This window comes from Eptatretus burgeri, chromosome 5 (genome assembly GCF_056783735.1).
Source record: "Eptatretus burgeri isolate ZD-2024b chromosome 5, Ebu_testis_v1, whole genome shotgun sequence".
Taxonomy (NCBI): domain Eukaryota; kingdom Metazoa; phylum Chordata; class Myxini; order Myxiniformes; family Myxinidae; genus Eptatretus; species Eptatretus burgeri.
The window spans coordinates 38232610-38253873 of record NC_140965.1 but is presented as its reverse complement, the minus strand read 5'-3'; the positions used below and the strand labels follow the sequence as shown (position 1 = coordinate 38253873).

The following is a 21264-nucleotide window of genomic DNA, read 5'->3' as shown; positions in this document are numbered from 1 at the left end:
GACTTGGGCCAGGACCAGGAGGTCGACAGCACCACGGTGTCTCCTGCCCCTGACCAGCGCAACGCCAGCTCGTCCGACGCTAATCCAGGGACTGTTGCGTCCACACCACGGGCCAGCCTGACCACCAGGACCAGCTACGTTTTGTGTGTGTGTGTGTACCTGGCGCCTTAGAGGGTTTGAGATTTGTATATTCATTGGAATTGTCTGTGTTTTCCCCACGCCCGAACCCACACCACCATCCCGTCGAATCGCCCCGGATCCCTCTTCTTGCCGAGTCTTGTTATTTCTGGTTAGAGGAATAAACATCATTAACTCAGTGAAAAGCGACTCGTGCCACCTTCCTCGTCCCGTTTGCGGTAGCGCGATTAGAACCGCCATCTTTGGGTTGTAAAATTATAAACCGCCTCCATCGTTTCGGTTCATTCTACGTTAGCGGGACTGTTCAAGTCCCGTGAACGTCATATTGGTGTCAGGGTGTTGGATGTTCGAACCCCTCTAAATTATATTCGGTATCGGGAGAATATACCAGAACTAAAATCTCGCCACGAATTTTAATATAAAATTACTACAGAAAAGCGCGCGAGCGCGGGAAAATTTTGGCGGGATTTTTCAAATTAAAATTAATTGGCGGCAAACGGGACTTCTGCACCATGGCGGATGTGCAGATGTTTGAGGAGGAAGACCACGTGTCTGGCAGCGAGTCGGGGGAAGAAGGGAGAGACGGGGGTAGGGTTGGAACCTCCCCCATTCCGAGCGTGGATCGTGCTTCATCGCCCGTAACGGAGCCGGCAGTGCCAGAAACCGGCACGATGATGATCTGGACAATGTTGGAACGTTTAATGAGTGCAATTACAGCACAGGGGGCAAAAAATGACGGCACAGGGGGCACAAATGGCAAAAATGACGGCACAAATGGAAAATCAATTCGTGGCACAGAGGGCAGACATGACGGCACAGAGGGCAGAAATGACAGATCAATTGGGGGTAATGGGGCAACAGTTGGGTGCACGGATTGATTTAATGAGGGATGAATTGGGGGAAAAGATGGAGAAAATGAAAACTGAGATGCAGGAGTGTGTGGATGTTAAATTGGGACAAATACAAAGTAAATTCGAGGATAGATTGGAGGAAACAAAGGTAAAAATTACATTGGAGGGGGAAAATATACGGAAAAAATTGGTAGATAAAATTGATGCAACGAACATTCGGGTTGATAAAGTGGATGAAAGCCTGGAACGTCATCGTGCCTGTGTGGATGCTCGTATGCTGCTGCAAGTAGAAGAGTGGGGAGAGCTGAGGAAGCAAGGGATGAATTTGGCGGAGGAGGTAAAAGGATTGGAGGCTCGTTTGGACGAACAAGATAAAATTATGAGCCAAGATGAAGTCTTGGATAAAGGCCTGGTAGAGCCGTCTTTTGTAAGTAGAGTGTCCGGGTTGGTTGAGGAGCAGCTACAAACTCGCGACGGAGCCTTGGAGGAGGTTGTGCGGGCCCAGAAGATCCTGCGGGAAGAGGTGAATCGGTCCATTCAACGTTTGGAACAGGAGGCAAAATTGACCCATGAGACCCTCACCACAAAACATCTTTGGCCACATTGGGCTCCGAAATTGGATACGCAGCCACAAGGGTGTTTGATCCCTGGGCTGGATTCGGACAAGGGAGAAACTGAGAAGCCGGCCACCGTAAAAGTGATCCCCCTAGTAAATTTTGATGGGTCAGGGAGCCTTGAAGCTTTTCTGACGCAATTTGAGTGTATTTCCCGACTAAACGGGTGGAATGAGCGGGAACGTACAGGGAATTTGGTGGCAACGTTGCGGGGACCAGCCGCAGATGTGTTAAACGTGATCGCGGAGGGGATGTTGACCAGCTCCCACATTTGCGAGGTGTTGAGCCGTCGGTTTGGGTTCGCAGCGAACTGTGATCTGGTGCGGGCCCAGCTCCAGCACCGCAGATTAAAGCCGGGTGAGACAGTGCAGGAGCTGGCACAGGACATTTACCAATCAGTCAGGATCACGTATCGGGACCTAACAGTGGAGGCATGAGACAGACTGGCACTCGAGAAATTTTTAGCTGCTCTTCCTGACCCTGAGGTCCGAGCGCTGGTGGAGTTACAGGATCCACCCACCGTGCACCGAGCGGCCGAGTGCGCGGCCAGGCTGGCCTCATGGAGTCGGCCGGGTCGGGTGCCCGAGAGGCCATCGGTGACGATCCGACAGGCGGAGATTCAGGATCAGGGAGGGGGGCTGGGAGAAATAGGCATTACCCAAATGTTTCAGGAAATTTGCCAGAAACTGTCAAGTTTGATAAGGGGTAATTCGGTAGTTGGTGCGCCAAAGTGGCGGGGTCCAGCCCAGCCAATAGAGCAATTCGATTATGGCCGAGGGGGTCCGGAATCGGAAGAGACATTACACAGATACCCACGGGGGCCTTTATGGGGAGTTGTTTCCGGTGCGGGCGAAGAGGACACATGCAACGATATTGCCGGTACCCGACGATGGAGGGACCCTCCAATAGACTTTTAGACTCGGAGAGGATGAATCCTCCTGCTGAACCGCCAGGTCTATCCGAGATGCCCTTTCATAGGTCAGGTCCGGAGATCACTGTCGGGGGTCGGGGAGACTAGATCGGGCTGAGCATATAGGGCCATGCTCGGCTGTTGAGATTGTGGCGAAGTGCCCTCCTTTGGTGAAAAAATGAATTGTGGGAAAATTGGCATGTGTTTGTAAGTTCTGCTGGGGTTTAGAGTGACAATAGGGACAGTGGGTAATTGGTAACAAAGCGGGCATGAGTGGCTGTCCAATGGCTGGTGCGTGGATCGGGTGAGGAAAAGTGCTGTGAGTTGTTTCAAGTTAAGTGAAATGTATGGTGCACATGTTGATTTTTTTTTATTTATTGGACATGGTGTGGTAACAGGGAAGGTCATGGTCGGTGAAGTGTTAGAAATGCAGGTGTCACATGTAAGGCCGATGGGGTGGGGGGAGTCGTGTGGGTTTTGTGGGTGGGGATGATGTGCTTGTCCACAGGGATTGCTGAAGCTCACAGTGAGCGGAATTGCGACCCCCTTCCAGGAGATTCACCACCTGGTGGCTAATGGTGACAGTGTCTGGAGGCAACTGGGAGAGGGTCTGGTTGGGCGACCAAGGCGGGTAGGACCTTGGCGTCCCAGGAAGGCCAGAGGAGCCAGTGAGACCCCTTCCAGTGTATTGTACGGGATGAGAGCTGATGCCTTCCAGGGTGGTGGGAATCAAAGGGAGCAGGGCGGAGAAACGTCCGGGTTGGACTAAAGCTTACCTGTGGGCATGGTTGCACCTGAGATGCCCCCATTATCTTGTGGTAACCCACCCCACGGCCATGACGGGGTTCAGCCTGCATCATTAAAATGGGGACCATGACCTAGAAATGTGATGATGACCATGGTGTGAGTGTTGTGAAGATGTGTGAGTCCCACTCAATCCCGCACAACTTGACATGTGCAGCAAGGGCATGATATCTGCATAATTTTGGGGCAAGCAAATTTGAAAATTGGCTCCCCAGGTAACGCTGGGTCTGTTAGCATCCACTGGGGGACGCGGTCAAGTGTAAATATCCCATGAATAGTGTCGTTAAGGCTTAGAGTAGGAATGTAAAGTATAAGTGTTGTGTTTTTGTGGAACCTTTTGTTTCCCCTCCCCATATCACTGGAAGAGTGTTGGACAAGAGCGATGATCCAGAGGATGGAGTGCAACTTCGCTCAGTGCTCTCATGTGATAAAAAAAATGAATGATTGTTTTGGCGAGGATAAGGCCATAAGGGGGTAGTACATTAAGCAGGATAGGTAAGTTAGCTGCGGCTCGCTGCCCATTGCCCCTCCTACTTTATTTCGTTAGGTTAATTAGGTGTAAGTCAGTAAGTGTTAAGGCTGGTACAGTAGCGCCTGTGATATACCTTGCAGGAGCTGCGGTACCAGAGGAGGGGGCAGTGTTACGTTTGAGGGGGGGGTATGCATTCAAAGGGTAATTAGGATGTTTAATTAGGTATGCCATGCTGTTCGAGTTTACCAGGATCTCGATGTAATAAGTAGCAATTCAGTGGTGATAAGTGTCTTGTAAATGTCCATTTCTTTAAGGGGGAAATGATAATTGTCACGTAATTAGATAGGGATACGGGATAGGGTAAGTGTGTCTGCGTAAACCCCTTTTAGTATTCCCTGGAGGCTTGCCGTGACGTCACAGGACAGTGCTGCGGATGGCTCCGCCCCGTGATCACGATTGGCGGAAGGCGACGGCGGTGGGCCAATAAAATGGCTCGATTGGAAGTGACGAGGACAGGAGGATAAAAAGGTTCTGTTCGGGGAAAAGAGAGAAGAGGAAGAAGATCGGGACAGAAAAACTGTTCTGGTGGAGACTGTTGTGCTGGGAGCGTGCTGTGTTGTTGCGCTGATTCGATCCTGGTTTTCATCGTGTCTCGAGGCCTTCCTGTGCCTCATGCCTCACCTTGGTTGGCTCTGGGGTTCTGCTGGCTCGGAGTATGGGATCGAATGGTGGGCGGACCTGCCTCCCTCTCCTGCTCGCAACTTGGTGCCAGAACTGGTTCCCTGGCGGCTGTGAGCGGACTTGGGCCAGGACCAGGAGGTTGACAGCACCACGGTGTCTCCTGTCCTGACGAGCACAACGCCAGCTCGTCCGACGCCAATCCAGGGACTGTTGCGTCCACACCATGTGCCAGCCTGACCACCAGGACCAGCTACGTTTTGTGTGTGTGTGTGTGTGTGTGTGTGTGTGTGTGTGTGTGTGTGTGTGTGTGTGTGTGTGTGTGTGTGTGTGTGTGTGTGAGTGTGTGAGTGTGTGTGTACCTGGCGCCTTAGAGGGTTTGAGATTTGTATATTCATTGTAAGTGTCTGTGTTTTCCCCACGCCCGAACCCACACCACCTTCCATTCGAATCGTCCGGATCCCTCTTCTTGCCGAGTCTTGTTATTTCTGGTTAGAGAAATAAACATCATCAACTCAGTGAAAAGCGAATCGTGCCACCTTCCTCGTCCCATTTGCGGTCGAGCGATTAGAACCGCCATCTTTGGGTTGTAGAGGATAAATCGCCTCCAACGTTTCGGCTCATTCTACGTTAGCGGGACTGTTCAAGTCCCGTGAACGTCACAATATATATGTATGTGTATATATATATATATATATATATATGTGTATATTTTTATATATATATATATATATATATATATATATATATATATATATATATATATATATATATATATATATATATATATATATATATATATATATATATATATATATATATATGTATATATATGTAAGCCTGGTGTTGGCGCAGTGGTTAGGGCAGCGGCTTGGGATCCAAAAGGTCCTGAGTTCAAGCCCCGTTGGGCCACTGAATTAATACACCAGGGGGTTCACTCAGCCTGTCATCCTTCCGAGGTCGGTGAAATGAGTACCAGTGTACTGGGCTGGTGTATACCCCGGTTAAAATAGGTGTACCATATCCCTGTGTCGTAAGAGGCGACCAGGGTTGCGTCAGGAAGGGCATCCGGCGTAAAACATGTGCCAAATCACTATGCGGATCAGACGGATGATCTGCTGTGGCGACCCCGAACGGGACCAGCCGAAAGAAGAAGAAGATATATATATATATATATATATATATATATATATATATATATATATATATATATATATATATATATGTGTATATATATATATATATATATATATATATATATATATATATAGATGTAGATACATATTTTTTTTTATGTATATATATTTTTTATACATATATATTTATATATTCATACTCGATGATCCGTAAACCCGTTGGGTTCCCGTTGTGACAGCGGTTAATAAAAAATCATTTCAAAAAACAAAAAGAAAATAAATATCAATAGATCCAACGAACTATACCGCTGTGGTTGCTTGCATGATCAAATAATCCCGAAGAGACTGAATTGGGAATTGATTTTTTTAATAATTTTTTTGTTGCCCGATTTGAACGAAACTTGGTATTGCGCGTCAATGTGAAAAAAAACCGGAGAAAAGAAAGTCGAAATAATTATTGTGCATCATCTTCTCAACACAATTTTTTTTGTTAATGAACATGGAAGTATTAGATCAAAATGGTGATGTTTATTTTATGCTTAAAAATAAATCGCTCTCTGTCTATTCTAAATGTTTGAGATTTTTTCATAAATCATTTCAAGAAAATATAAAAAATATAGCTCCAGCGAACTATACCATGGAGGTTGTTTGCATTGTTCAAATTCTCCCTCAGGGTACTTTACTGAATCGGGAATTGATTTGTTAATAATTTTTTTCATTGTCCAATTTTAACGATACTTGATACTGCACACCTCGGGAGAACGGTGAGTAAGGTGGCCTGAAAATTTTTGCGCTATCGTGTACCGTTTTGGCTGTATTTCGGGAACTTACATAAATACATACATACATCTATACAAGATGAGAGTTTTAGTAATATATAGATATATTTATTTATTTTTATATTTATATATATATATACATATATATATATATATATATTTTATATATACAGTATATTTAAATGTATATATATATATATATATATATATTATATATATATATACAGTATATTTAAATGTATATATATGGATATATCGATCTATAGATATATGTTATTTAAGCCCTATCATTCAATGGTGAAGTATCAATTACAATTTTTGTCTGATCTTCACCAAAAACGAATCAATTCTTCCTTATTACATACCCAACCTTTCCACCAAGTTTCTTCCGAATCAATCCACAATTTTTTGAGATATCCTGCTATATGACATTTTTGCCCAAATCACTCAATAGTGAAAATGACTTCACAAATCCTCGGATCCGAATCCAGATTCGGATCTTCACCAAAATCGAATCATTTCGTCTGTCACATGCCTCATGCTCTCCATGAAATTTCGTCCAAATCCGTTCATAACTTTTTGACATATTTTGTTCACAAACAAACAAACAAACAAACAAACAAACAGATAGACAGGGGTGAAAACATAACCTCCATCCACCTTCGGTGGCAGAGGTAATTAAATGGAATACGTATTGTAACGGTAGTTGGTCCTCAGGTTGCCTGATACGAGTCCGACAAGTCATATCAACACGACCGTAATAGTCAATCACTGTGGAGTCTTCCTCACTGGATCATGCGTCTAAAAGCCACAAGACCGTGCAAATTGGAAGTCCGAATCCACCGAGTGTCACACCGATGAGGCGCCAAATATCGTATTCAAATGAGGCCGAGCCAGCCTGATGTGCAGCGCGATCTGGTTGTGTGGTGTTGACTCACCATAGCCAATTAGCCCTTAACGGGTCTTCCTTAATCATCTCAGGAGAGCCACATCTACTTGAATTCCCCTGAGACCAGGTATATTTATTAATAGAAACAATGGTCATGGGGAGGGATTAGAAGAAGCAATAACAAGAAACATAAATTATGCTCCCAATAGTATACAATCAGTATGTAATAAATAAACCCCTTACCCTCTACGACACATATGTGCCCTCTGTATCAAACGAACGAACAGGATTCCTCAATTATTTTTGCCTTATCTAGACCCATCAGTCATGCCACAGGAGTCAGATAAGACAGGAAATACCTGAGCCATGCGCGGTGTGGCACAGCTGGTGAAGATGTAGGTCTGGTCTCCTCACAGTTACGGTCAGTGTGGCCATTTCAGACTTCTGAGAACACCCAGACAGGAGGAGGAGAGGTGTGGCGAACTGAGTGGGGGTGTGGTACAGCAGGAAATCCTGGCAAAATGATGCTCGATCCTGGAAAATTCCTTTTCAGCTCACTGCTGCGTGGGCTTTTAAAGGCTCGAGCCCGCACACTTAGCCCTGGCTGGCTTTGCCCCTCCCCTTTTGCTCACTATTGGGTCGGAGCCCAGGCTGGGGGCGGAGCAACCCCTCGAGACCCATCACTCAAACAACCCCGTGGAAAATAAATACCCCGGCTGATGGCGCCCTTTCGTTCTCCCACCAAAACTGTCACGTCCAGTCCTCACAGATGCTTTAAAAGAACATAAATAACTGATTCAATACAATAAGGTAAAATACCAAATAAATAGGCCAAAGGGGTGGTGGTTTTGTAAACACACTTGAGGATAGTTGAAAGTTTTTTCTCAACATAATAGCGATGCATATCTAATAACACAATTAATTAATTTTACACTTCTGCTGGACATGCAATTTAAGAAAATAACTATGCTGCATTGAGTTTCTTTAACCCATTAGGAGCCACTTCCACAACAATATATTAGTGTCTGGTTTTATATCCTTTGCCAGCATACACTGCTTGAACCTGTGAAGGTATTAAGACAATGATATCTGTGACAGTTTGATCCAGATTTTGCTGAATGTGGAGTAGATTTTGTTGCAACTCTTGCGTATTACTTGGCAGAGGTGTTTTACTTTTCCGTAGCTCCCGATCAACATGTTCCCAGAAGTGTTTGATGGCGTTCATGTCAAGACATGTGGTGCCCAGGGAAGATGCTGCAGGCCATTCATTACATCATATCCAGGCAGAGGTGGTTCCCGAGGTTTGACAAGTGGCACCATCTTCCTGCAGTAAATGTGTTCCACACTGCAAAATACCTTGATGGTTTACAAGAAACTATACCTGCATGGAACTTCACAGTGTGTAACACATTTGCTGAAGGAAGATGGTGCCACATGCCTTCCGTCAGAATAAACTCTACCTGGAAGAGACATAATGAGCTGCTGCTTATTCCCTTGGCATTACCGAGTCTTGACATGAGTAACATCAAACAGTTCTGGGAACATGGATCAGGAGCTGTGGAAAAGCTGACTTTTGCCATGTAATATTTAAGAGATGTCACAAAATGTATTCCACATTTAGCAAAATGTCGTTTCGGTCGTCATACAGAATATCATGGATTTGAGGTCTTCACGGGTTCAAGCACTGTATGATGCCAAAGGACCTGCCAGCAGGTACTAATATTTGTAGTTTATTTGTTTTAATTATTATTCTGGCAGGGCAATGTATTTTGATACAGACTGCACTTGATACAGACTTTTCTTCTTCCCCCCCCCCTCAATAATTCCGACACATTATTTCTCTCCTTTTTACTTATGAGCAAATACAACCCGTTGCTTCACTGATGGGTATATTAAGGGTGTGGTGGGGGGGAGGGGAGTAGGAAATAGAGGATAGAGAGAGAGAGAGACTAGGGAAGGAGGGAGGAAGAGAGAGGTGGGAGGGAGGGTGGGAGGATGAGAGAGGAAGGACGAGAAAGGAAGGAGGGAGGAAGGACGAGAGAGAAGGGAGGGAGGGAGGAAGGATGAGAGAGGAGGGAGGGAGGAAGGAAGAGAGAGGTGGGAGGATGAGAAAGGAAGGACGAGAGAGAAGGGAGGGGGGAAGGACGAGAGAGAAGGGAGGGAGGGAGGGAGGGAGGACGAGAGAGGAGGGAGGGAGGTAGAGAGGAAGGACGAGAGAGGAGGGTGTGGGGGAGCTAGGAGGGGGTGAAAAGTGAGGAAGTGGTGGGGGAGTGGGGGGTCAGGAGACTGCAGCCTCACCAAACGTTGCAATACACTCCGGGAGTGTGGGGGGGGGGGGGGTTGGAGGATGGGGGGGCAAGGGGGGTGGGGGGAGGGTGGGGAGGATTTTGGAGGATATAAGCATGGGGGAGGGATCCTCAACTTATGTTTGGTAGTGGGACTTGTGGAGAAGTGGTAGTGTGGAGAAGTGCAGGATTGAACAAAATGGGGTATGTTAAAACAGCACGTTTATACAGAATGTGGAGACCATTGGGAGATGTCCATGGGGGTGGAGAGGCAAGGGGTTTGGGAGGAGGTTAGTGTCATTGGGAGAGTGAGAGCAGGTAGCACGAGGTGAGGGGAAGGGAAGATGACAAGAAGGGCATGGAAGAGAAGGCAGTGTGAGGGGAGGGAAGGGAAGGGCGATAAAAAATGCCGAAATGGAAACATCTTCATTTTAACTGCCGGGTTCTCTATAAAACCAGGCGGGAGCATTTAAAACCCATGCTATCTAACAGAGGTGGAGGGGTGGGAGAGAGAGGGAGAGGGTGAGAGGAGAGGAAGGGTGGGGGCAGATTCTGGCAAATGTGATGTCCAGTTTAACGTCCATCTGAGAGATGGCACACACATTGATGAATCATCCTGTCAGTGAAACACTGGGATGACAGTTTATAGCTGGGTAGAGATACAAACCTAGGCTTTTGACAACTTAGAGTAAATGTGCTTACCTCTTGGCTATCCTGCCATGATGTGGTGATTCATTGCTTTATAACAACTGAAAATATTTTACACTCATTGTAATCATATAATTTATTTTGCCACCTGACTTGGAAATATCCCCACAGAGAACCGAGCCACCGTATCACCATTGAAGCTTGAAGAGAGCTCGCCTGAGTGGCAATCCACACAAGCAAGCACTCCAATGAAACTTTTGATTAAACTTTTAAAAACAAAACGTTAAAAAAAAAATTTGTATCTATCTGTGCCGAAGTGACAGGTCATATAATGAAAGAAGATCGAACAAAAAGGGGAAACACGGTGTAAAATAAAATTGCACATTTTCAGCGAGCGAACTACTGCTAGATGCACCACTTGAGGCACCACACAGCCAAACGCGGGGGAACGGGTCCTGAACTTTGTTCAATTCAAGTCGATTGATATATTCAGTGACAGTGCAAATACTGTAGCATGCTCACCAAGAGTCTAAAGCACTCCATCAAAATGGTTGATAAGGAACAGCTGGCTTAGCAAGCGATTGGCAATCGCCAATCGGTTATACAAACACCATGCATCCGGAGACGCCCAGAACTTTTTTCTTCTATTTTTGTATGCCTTGTCGAGGCTCGTATGAGAGCTAACACACAACGCACAGCAAGGGGGCATGAGACAAGAGGGGCAGGAGTGAGGACGACAAAACAGTGGGGAACAGAGACATTAGGAGATCTGTGGAAGGGAGAGGGATGGGGCAGGGAACACAGAGTATACAAGATGGACATTACAGGGACTTTCAGGAAGGAAAGTAGGGAATTTGAACGAGGTGGGTTTGGAGTGGATTAACGGGGGTAGAAAAGATCGAGGATTTAGATGGGGGACGAGAAGAGGTGGTGGTAAGACAAGAAACAGAGTGTTTATATGGTAGGGATGGGGGGCGTTGGGAAAGTGGGGAAAATAGGAATTTAAGGTTAAAGGGAGAGAATACAAATAAAAACGATCGTACACCTAGAGGGGAAGGATGGGTAGGCCTCAAGGAACCCGGTTAGACAAGGTCGACAAAAACTCACAAAATAGCACGATTTTTGAAACAAAACCGAACTCGGAACACACAGTAACATGTAGGTGAGAAAACAAAAAGTTAAAATGGGACAAATAACGACCGTAAACTTAACGTTGAGAAAGTTGGCAGAGACCCCCGAGAGAACCTGCCGTTGCTGCAAACCCAGAACCGGAAGTTGATAATCAAAGAATGTCGAGCGATGTCCAAATTGGACAAATGAACACTTTTTTTGGCAGTTGGAACTGCTGCTGAAGTTGGTAATTAAATAAGTTTCCGCCACACATCACTCTGCATACTCCGCCACACACCACCACAATCTGATCCAGTAAGTTTACCCCATGCTTTTCCTTTTCTCATCAAGGAATGGGGGTCCGGATGGCTTTACCCCGATCCCATCATCCGGTGAGCTTCCCTGTGAGGTACTTGCATGAATCGGCCACCTGTGGGTGGCAGCAGCATGGGAGGTACTCCCATGGAGTGGGTTTTGAGTTTTTTTTGCATTTTTGGGTTTTGCGGAACGAAGTGTTTTATGGTGTCAGGAGTGCAAATCCTGCCACCACCCTCCTAAAAAAAGTAATCCAACTGCAGGAGGATGTCTGCAGACACAGCTGGGCACTGGAAATAGATGGCCTTTGGCTCACAAGGAGCTTCTCTGCCTTTTGAGGTGTTAAAGGTAGAAAGGGATCTTTCGGGGTCTTTAAAGGTTGAGGTGTTGGATGAAAATACACTGACGTCAATCCTCCGGGTGGACTTTGTCTGTGTGTGAAATTTTGTTGTTGTCGGCCCAGTGGTCTTTGCAAAAAACATGGACATACATACATACATACATACAGACAGACAGACAGACATCACACATGCATACAGACAGACGTCCAGAAGACTAATTTTATTTATTGGATTTTGCAATCGCAGTAGAAAACTGAAAGGGCACTTGGTAGAGCGCATACCTCTGCCACGCAATGCCTAATCCATGAGGACATGTCAGGCCTGATACATTTTTGAATATCATGCAATATATCGTTTTTGGCCCCATCTCTCAATGGTGAAGAATCACTTCAAAAATTATCAGATCTGGATCCGGATCCAGATCTTCACCAAAATCTAATCGGGTCATCCTTGTCACACACCCAACCTGTGCACAACATTTCATCCGAATCTGTCAAATTTTTCAGATATCCTGGACACAAACAAACAGACAGACAGAAAGGGGGTGAAAACATAGCCTTCTTCACTTTTGGTGGCGGAGGTAACTGGATATCTGCGATCACAAAGCAATCGCTAAGGTTAAGCCTCCCCCGACCTTGGAAGCTTACCCTTGGTGATCGCCAATGCCTACCATTGGCCCGTGATCCAATGATGGCCATAATTTTTTCAGACCACCACACGACGTTGACTTCAACATTGATATTGTTACGAATTTGGAATTCAATTGCACACAACATGCAGGTTCCCTTAGTCAGCTATGTCGATAAGTGCAGGTTCCCTAGATAGCTCACCTTCCATTGTTTAAATGTTTTGAAATCGATTAGATGCGCTGCGGATCGATTTAATAGTTAGGGAGCAAACAATGGAGACGTCCCTCCCCCTCTTCTGCAAAGAGGAAGAAGAACCCTGCGGTGACGTCAACAACTCCCTCCCACCCGTGGTTGAGCGGGGGGTGGATCACGAGGGCATGAGTCACTGTGGGGGAGGGCGTGCAAAGGATAAAGAGGACATCTTTTCTTTGTTCAAAAAAGAGTTCGTGGGAGTCCCGTGGTTGGGCTGAGTTCGTGGGAGTCCCGTGTAAAGAGTCCCGTGGGAATCCCGTGGTAGGGCTGAGTTCGTGGGAGTCTCGTGGTAGGGCTGAGTTCGTGGGCTGAGTTCGTGGGAGTTCCGTGGTAGGGCTGAGTTCGTGGGCTGAGTTCGTGGGAGTCCCGTGGTAGGGCTGAGTTTGTGGGCTGAGTTCGTGGGAGTCCTGTGGTAGGGTTCGTGAAGAGTCCCGTGTGCAGAGTTCGTGTGCTGAGTCCCGTGGGAGGAGTAAGCTTTTTTTGCTTCGGAGAGAGAGCAGTCGTTCAGCAGGCCGTCGGGTCCTGCTTGGCCTGCTTGGCTTGAGGCCTTCGGAAGCTTTTTGCTTCGGCTGGTTCGGTGAGCTTCGGCTGCTGCTTTGTTTTGGAAGGAACTTGAGCCAGTTGTTCGGCTCGAGCTGCGAGTGGAGGCTTCTTCCTCTTTATCCTCTTCTTCTTGGTTCGTGGAGCTTTTCGTTCTCCATTTTGTTTCCCGGCTTGGTGCGACGCATCGGCCTCTTCTTGGAGTTGGATCCTCGGGGAAGCGACGATCGACAGGAACGATCGGCGCCTCGTCTCACCGGCACGTGTTGAGAAGCGCGGGAGGATTCGTGGGAGCTCGGGAAGGATCGCGGCAATTGGATCCAGCTCGCTCTCGCTGGAGCCCGGGTCCGGACAAGTTGAAGACCATACGAGGTGGAAAGGTTCGAGTCAAGCTCTGAGTTTCAGCTCACCTGTCCTCCGAGCTGGAGCTCGTGATTCAAGGCCTCAGCCACCGTTTCGTGTGTGTGTGTGTGTGTGTGTGTGTGTGTGTGTGTGTGTGTGTGTGTGTGTGTGTGTGTGTGTGTGTGTGTGTGTGTGTGTGTGTGTGTGCGTATGTGTGTCTGTGGGCCCGTCTAATAAGTAGGAACTGCTGTTAAGTGTAAATGACTGTACATAATAAGTAGACGGTTGTAGTTCTTTTGTCATGCTTTTGTTGCTTGTATAATTGCATACGTGTTTTGCCTTATTTAATTGCATACGTGTTTCATTATAATAAATGTCCTTGTGTGAATGTAAACCTGCTCGTTGCGTCCATTCCCTCATTGACTGAACATTTCGTGTGTTGGGAGTTAGAAAGCCGTTGGTTTGCCATAATAGGGGGACATTTGGACCGACGGTTCTCGGCGATTACGCCGCTCGGAATCGCACACGGACAAGCTCGCCTCGGCGGTTTCTTCCGTGCGAGTTCCATCGAGGGTGGAATACCCCGGTAGTTGGATCACGTGGGTATTTAGGTACATCGAAGATTGGCAATCGACCCTACCCAACGTGATCTGCCGATTGGCGTATTTCGGTTCTTGTACAAGGACCCGTTGCTCGGAGTTATCCTGGCGGCGATGTATATTCCGGGAGATCGGTCGGGCCGACTCAACTTGCGGCTCCATTCAGAGCGGTCGGTTGGCGGCCGACCCCCGGCCAGTAACAATATTCATGCAGCCAAAGGCCAAATTTCCCCCTAACCCCAAAATGTCTGATATAGTTTTTTTTCTCTGCTGATTATTTATCATTTGGGTGTATATAATGAGATCTTGGGTGGTGTGGACTGGTCACCCTTGAGAAATTTTAAATATTCAAGATGGCGTCCAAGATGGCTGCCACGAAGGACGAAAATTCGAAAATTCCCATATTCCAATGTTTTCTGCCATAGATCAATGATTTTTATGCCAAGATATATGTTTTGGGGTCCAATAATTTCGATAGAAAGGGTTTGAGAAGTATTGGATGTACCGTTGCTATCGTAACTAGCAATATGGCTACCATGAAGTCGGTAAAAGGTGGTAAAAATGGCAAAACTGCCATAAATTTCAAGAAAATGTTTATTAGAGCATTGTTTTTATTTTCTAGGTATATGCTAATGACTACAACGTATTGGATAAAATAGGTTCGATGAGTTACGATTTTCTGTTGCCATGGTAACCATCCAAAATGACTATTTGGATGTTTGAAATGTGTTAAAGATATCTAACATAAAACCGTACATTTTTGGCCTTGGTTAAATGTTTTCTCACCCTTAGATCATGATGGGATGGATATGATAAATAAACTGTTTTATGTTGCCATGGTGACCACAAAGATGCTACCATAATGGGTACTCTAACGTTTTGATAAACATGTTTTTTCTACTAATATCACATTGATTACCATTACGTTTCAGATATTTTGATGACAATAGGAGTCTAAAGTTGGAATGACATGATGTGACATGTACAGAGCATTCTTTCTCTCCCTAAAATTGTCAACATTAATACTTAATTAATATTTTGTTTCTTTGTTTTAATCTGGAGCTAAACCATGGAGCAGGGCTGCGTCTTTAAGTTCCGGTATGGCACCGAGTGTGATGAGAAGACATCGCTCTCAGAGACTACTGGTGTGGCACGAATAGAAACGATTATCAATGCGAGCAGAGTTTATGGGGACACCTTGCATGAAGAACTTGAAATGCTGCCTGCTGAAAATGAGAACTTGAAGATCTACTACCACAGAAACTGCGTGCCTCGGTATCCATCAAAAACCAACCTCGCCAAGTATAAGAATATTGAGGGTGCCCCTCCAGCCAAAAGATTACGATGGTCATCGTCAGTGTTTGACTTCAAGCTTCATTGCCTGTACTGTTGCAAAGCCTGTGAAATAAACAAGGATCCAAAGTATCCTCAAAGATGGAGACCAGCCTTCCTGTGTCGTTCAACCCATACTGAGTATGGTGGTAAGCCCTACAAAGAATATCTTCTTGAAAAATGTAATTCTCTTAACGACCACTGGGCAAATGAAGTCCAAAGTCGCATTGAAGGTGCCGTCAGTGACCTGCATGCAGTTGACGCTCGTTATCACAAGGACTGCATGAGTTTGTTCTCACTGGAAATGACCCTGTGCCAGTGGAGATTAATAGTGGTGTCATCATCAAGTGCCAGGACATGAAAACAACGCAGGAGGAGGCAGATACCATGATTGTTCAACAAGTGGCAGAGGTGAAGGCTAAGAAAGTGCTTGTGGTTGCAGACGACACTGACATCTTTGTTCTTCTGCTTCACTTATGTTGCCAAGGTGGCATACCAGCTTCAAATTCTGTCTTGATGGTTTCGCCAATTCATGGTCGTGCAGTGATTGATATCAATGCCACTGTTGACCAGCATCGTGAAATCATCCCAGACCTGTTAGCAACAGATGGACTCACTGGTTGCGATACAGTGGCAACATACTTCGGAATTGGAAAGGCTGTGGCACTCAGAGTCCTGAGAGCTGGCGTTCATGCCCTAAGCTATATAGGTGACACAAGTCACGTTCTGTCGGAGGTCACCTCACAGGCAACACCATTCATTCTGGCCTGTTATGACCAGACTAAATGTACGTCATTGACAGAGGCACGCCAGAAAATGTGGGTCAGCAAAGTGGGCCGTAGTGTGGCTGGTGCACCAAAGCTGGCTCCATTGCCTCCAACAAATGAGGCATTCAAGGAAAATGTGGCCCGCGCTCACCTTCAGGTGGCAGTCTGGAGGAATGCACTGCAACTAGATCCACCGAGAATGCATCCAACAGCATTTGGATGGTCACGGGAAGATTGCTCCAAAACACTTTTCCCAACAACTCTTTCCAGTGACATCCCCCTAGCACCAGATGATTTACTGAAACTCGTTAGATGTTCTTGCAGTAGTGAGAACCCATGCAAGATACAAAGATGTGGTTGCAACAGTGCAAACCTTGCCTGCTCAGTGTTCTGTGCATGTCAGGGTGGCCAGGGTTGTTTCAACGAAAGAACAAAGCAGGTTGTACAGGCAGACGACGATTACGAAAATGACTAGATGTCTCTCAACTGAACCCGGGGACATATGCACATCTGTATCCATCTGCAAATACCCAATGACCCATTGTGTCAGAACATTAATTTTGTGACACCACTCTAAACTGAAATGCCTGCAAGCCAAATCTTGAACCTGTGCAGATAATGAGGGCTAAGGTACCTGTATATACATCTTGACTCCTCTGACAGCTGAAGATAGATTGTTTTCTTACATGAACATTCGTGTGTGCTCACGTAGTTTCTTTATTGGTAGTTGTCACCTACATGTAATCTATGGTATTATCGATGCAATTCCATTTTTGATATTTTTTGCAACCTCTGTGGTCAATTTGATAGCATTTCCTGTGGTCATCTTGTATGGCCCTAAATGATAATATTCAGGAACAAATCATACTGCTCTTTGTTGTTCATCTTTGTTGTTTAGTTTTGGCCATCAAAGTGGTCAGTTTGGAAGCTATTTAAGGTGGTTACCATGGCAACAGAAAATCAAACTCATTCATCCTTTTTATCGAATTTATTGTAGTCAATGTTATATAGCTAGGAAATACAAAGAATGTTCTTTCATATTATCTTGGACGTTATGGCAGTTTTGTCATTTTTACGCCTTTATGGTTGCCATATTGCTTAAGTACCATAGCAATGGTAATCCAATACTTCTCAAACCCTTTGTATTGAATCCATTTGACACAAAAACGTGCATCTTGGCCAAAACATCATTGCTTTATGGCAGAAAACATTAAAATAATAGGAATTTTCGAATTTTAGTCCTTCTCGGCAGCCATCTTGGACGCCATCTTGAATATTTAAAATTGCTCAAGGGTGACATGTTCACACCACCCTAGATCTCATTATATACACCCCAAAGATGAATAATCAGCAGAGGAAAAAAAAAAAACTATATCAGAGAATTAGGGGTCACTCCCCTTGGCTGCCGGACTATTATGGCTTGAGCGTAAATTAAGAAAATGTGTCCTCATCCATAATCAATCCATAAAACTCAACATCATTATTCAATGATAATTATTCTTCAACTTACGATCAAAAACGAGTTTTTTGTTGATTAGGTCACGATCCAAAAAAGTAGGTCAAGGACACTAATCAAATATCAGTTGCACAACTTTAGAGCAAGTACGCTATAATGATGCAAGAACATCTTGGAAGGCCAAGTGGTCTTTATGATTCTGCATCAGCAAAATTGAGCAGTGGTAAAAAAGTTATTTTATTTTATTTTGTTTTTTCAGACCGTCATTTGACCTTGACCTTTAACCAGGAGAGGTATGATGTAAATTAAGCGTAAATACAGCTTGCTCTCGGCTATGTTGTGAGGGCAGTTTCGTTCCGATCAGACAAAGGTTAGTCGAGTTACAGTGAAAAAAAGTTCAAATGCCTAATTGGGTCATTACCTTAAAAATTAGGTCGAGGTCAAAAAATTGTCAACCGCGCATACTTCGAAAGGGTAAGAACGGTTCCAAAGGGTACAAACCCTCGTCGTTAAATATTTTCAGTTTTTAACATCAACTCGTTGGCACACAACATGATGACAAATTTATAATTAGCACTGAAGAGTTTTAATTTGTTCAATGCAACAATGATACAAATAAACACACCCATTTTTAATGTTCACCCAAAGAATGGCACTCACTGATGCATGCCATGCCTGTGAAACAACAGTTTGACACTTTATAGTCGGTTTGGAATCAAATCTAGGCTAGACGGCTCAAATTGTAATTTCACCGCCTCTGCACCATTTTGTCAGACACCTGGTGTGATCCATTGTTCGCCCATGTATGACACAAATGTAGTAGAAAGTGGTTAAGAAACAAACCAAGATACTGCAGGACGAATTAATTTCAATGGGTTTGCTGTGTTGAAAGACGTTTTTTCAGTCACCATGTCCAAAAATACAGAGTATTACCCCCCCCCCCACAACATTCTTTCGATCATACAATGCAATCGTTGTCTTATTTCGTACGTGGCACAGGGCTGTGGGTCGCATCATTTTCTGGGATGCAGCTGTGCCGTTAATGCAGTGCCACTTCTAGATTAGAGCAGGAATTTGGAACTTGTTCATGGTGACAGCAATAGCTGGCCTACTCTTCACGAAGGACACCGTGAGGTCTTCAACATCTAGAAACTAAAGGTGGCTGATGCGATGCCCAGTTCAACATCCTTCCGAGGGATGGCACGCACATTGATGAATCGCCCTGCCTTTGAAACACTAGGATGACCGTGCATATCTAGGCCGAGATTCAAACCCAGGCTATACAGTTCAGAGGTGTGTGTCCTACCTCGAGCACTATCCTATCCTGGTAGACTCATGCAATGCGATGTATGGGGTGAACAATCGCTGTTCACCAACCTGTAAAGAAAAGAAACCCGTCACATTTAATGTGCTACCCAGTCATAGCTGGTCCGAACTTGCCTTTTTCGTACTTTTTTTTTTGTATGAAGTCGAAGCTCGTGGAAGAGCTGGATCAAAGAATGGACTGGAACAAGGAGGAAACACAACAACAGCAGGGTACAGGGACCCTTGGAGGAAGAATGAGTGTGAAAGATTGATATCAAGGCAAGGGGAGGTGGATGTAGAGGGTGAGAACAAGTTAGCGACAAGTTCAAATGTACTCAAAGCTTTTCTGTCTTATGAGTTTCCTGTACTCGTGTTTATATTGATGTGTTTTCTAAATTACAGTGTACTTGCTGTTTTGGCTATCTACTGACCTAATTGTTATTGGTCCTTCTAATGTGTTCTTCTCTCCCCCACCCATTTCTATCCCACAGCCACACCACCACAAGAAAAATGACTTGAAGACGTTGAAGATGCTCTCAATTGTGTCTGTAAACCAATAAGAATTTAAATTAATCTTGTGCATGGGTTCCAAAAGATCAGCGGATAAAAAAAGACACTCGGGCCGTTGTCAACCTTTCCTTGTTTTTTTTTTTTACCTGCAATAGATTTATATAATGAGGATGATCACCATTCTCTGTAACAGACATGCAAGACTTTCATATTTGTTCATTTCTATTGGCTGAGAGTATTCTAGGTGAATGAGCTGGTCTGATTCTTGAGGCAACCAGCTCCACTGCCATTTTGTTCACCATTAGTTGAACATTGTTTCCTTAGGTAGGCATTTATATAACAATACAGTACTCAACACAAACTACCATTTAATTTCCCAAAAACTGATCACACCTTACCATTATAGTGGTCTAGTGTGGCTTTCCAGATCTATCTTGCTCTTCCCTCCAGGGTTTCACACACCACCATCACATGCCATCCCCCATCTCTACACAAAATATTTTCTTCCCCCTTTAACCTCAATCATCACTCAACCATCTTCCTTACAGGTGACTCTCTCTTTCTCTCTTTCTCTCATTCATTCCCTTGCTTATTGTATCCAAGTATTGGCCAGCTATCAGTTCACACCCTCCATCATCACATTTCATTGATTTGAGGTCTTCATGAGTTCCAAAGTGTAAAACTCTTCCATGAATCTCAATCTTGTAAAGAAAGAGAGAAAAGGAAATTAAGTTGTGGTGGGGGTGATTATAGACGATTAGTTCACCATCCTGCATCTGCAATCTAACTTGATACCACTAGGCCGCAAGCAGTGCGGCGGACAATTTGATCTGGAGTAAATGTAATTATAACCATCTCAGGTGGAACATTGCCTTCTGAACGCTCAGTGTTGACTCAGTCATATTGGGAGTTTTCTGGAGATGCAAAGAGAAGGATGATTGTAAACCTGAACATGTAAACCTCTATCTCCCATGTCACCACTTAAGTTGTGGGCTCCTCTTCAAATATTTATTGTGAAAAATCCCAGGGATTATCTAACATAGACAAGATAACAATTGCTTTGTTTTTACTTGAGGTAACTTTATTGAACACAGATATATTAGTTTGTATTTGAGAATTTAATCCCGGTTGTGCCCTTTAAAACTGATACTCGATCACCAGAACTTGGGCCCATTAAGTTGAGTACCAATAAATCTGGCAGGTCGATTTAATTAAAAAATCCTTTCTTTTTTTTTTGCATCCACTAATCTCTGAACCTTTCACTGGATACTCACATGTGCTTCTCTATTCATATTTCTACTATTGTGTTTATACAATGCAGTTTCTCTCAATAAAGGATGTATATTGCTAAATTCAAAGTTTCTGAAATACCGATTTTGCAATTGCAATATTTCCTCCAAGGCTTAAAGTTGTGTATAAATGCCACTACTGCTACTACCACTACTACTACTACTACTACTCCCATAATTTATGCACTTTGTAGTATTTCTCCACAAAGTACTTTGCTCTTATTTGTATAAATGTGTTTGTTTTGTTTTTTTCTGATCTTTTACCTCTGCTGT

At 44.7% G+C, this 21264-nt stretch overlaps 1 protein-coding gene and 1 pseudogene across 5 annotated transcripts in view; both read left to right on the top strand.

Moving 5' to 3' along the window:
- The window catches only part of LOC147026259 (extracellular sulfatase Sulf-1-like), a 111312-nt gene extending 90258 nt beyond the window's left edge, over positions 1 to 21054 (top strand). For all 5 annotated transcript variants that reach the window (XR_015058257.1, XR_015058256.1, XM_085881506.1 and 2 more), the window contains one exon: positions 19684 to 21054. Coding sequence is in view for 3 of the 5 variants with exons in the window: in XM_085881506.1 (XP_085737632.1) it covers positions 19684 to 19711 (28 nt within the window). In the remaining 2 variants the exon portion in view is untranslated. The remainder of the gene's footprint in view (positions 1 to 19683) is intronic.
- On the top strand, positions 15402 to 17374 carry LOC147026260 (uncharacterized; annotated as a pseudogene).
- Positions 21055 to 21264: the final 210 nt, after the last annotated feature.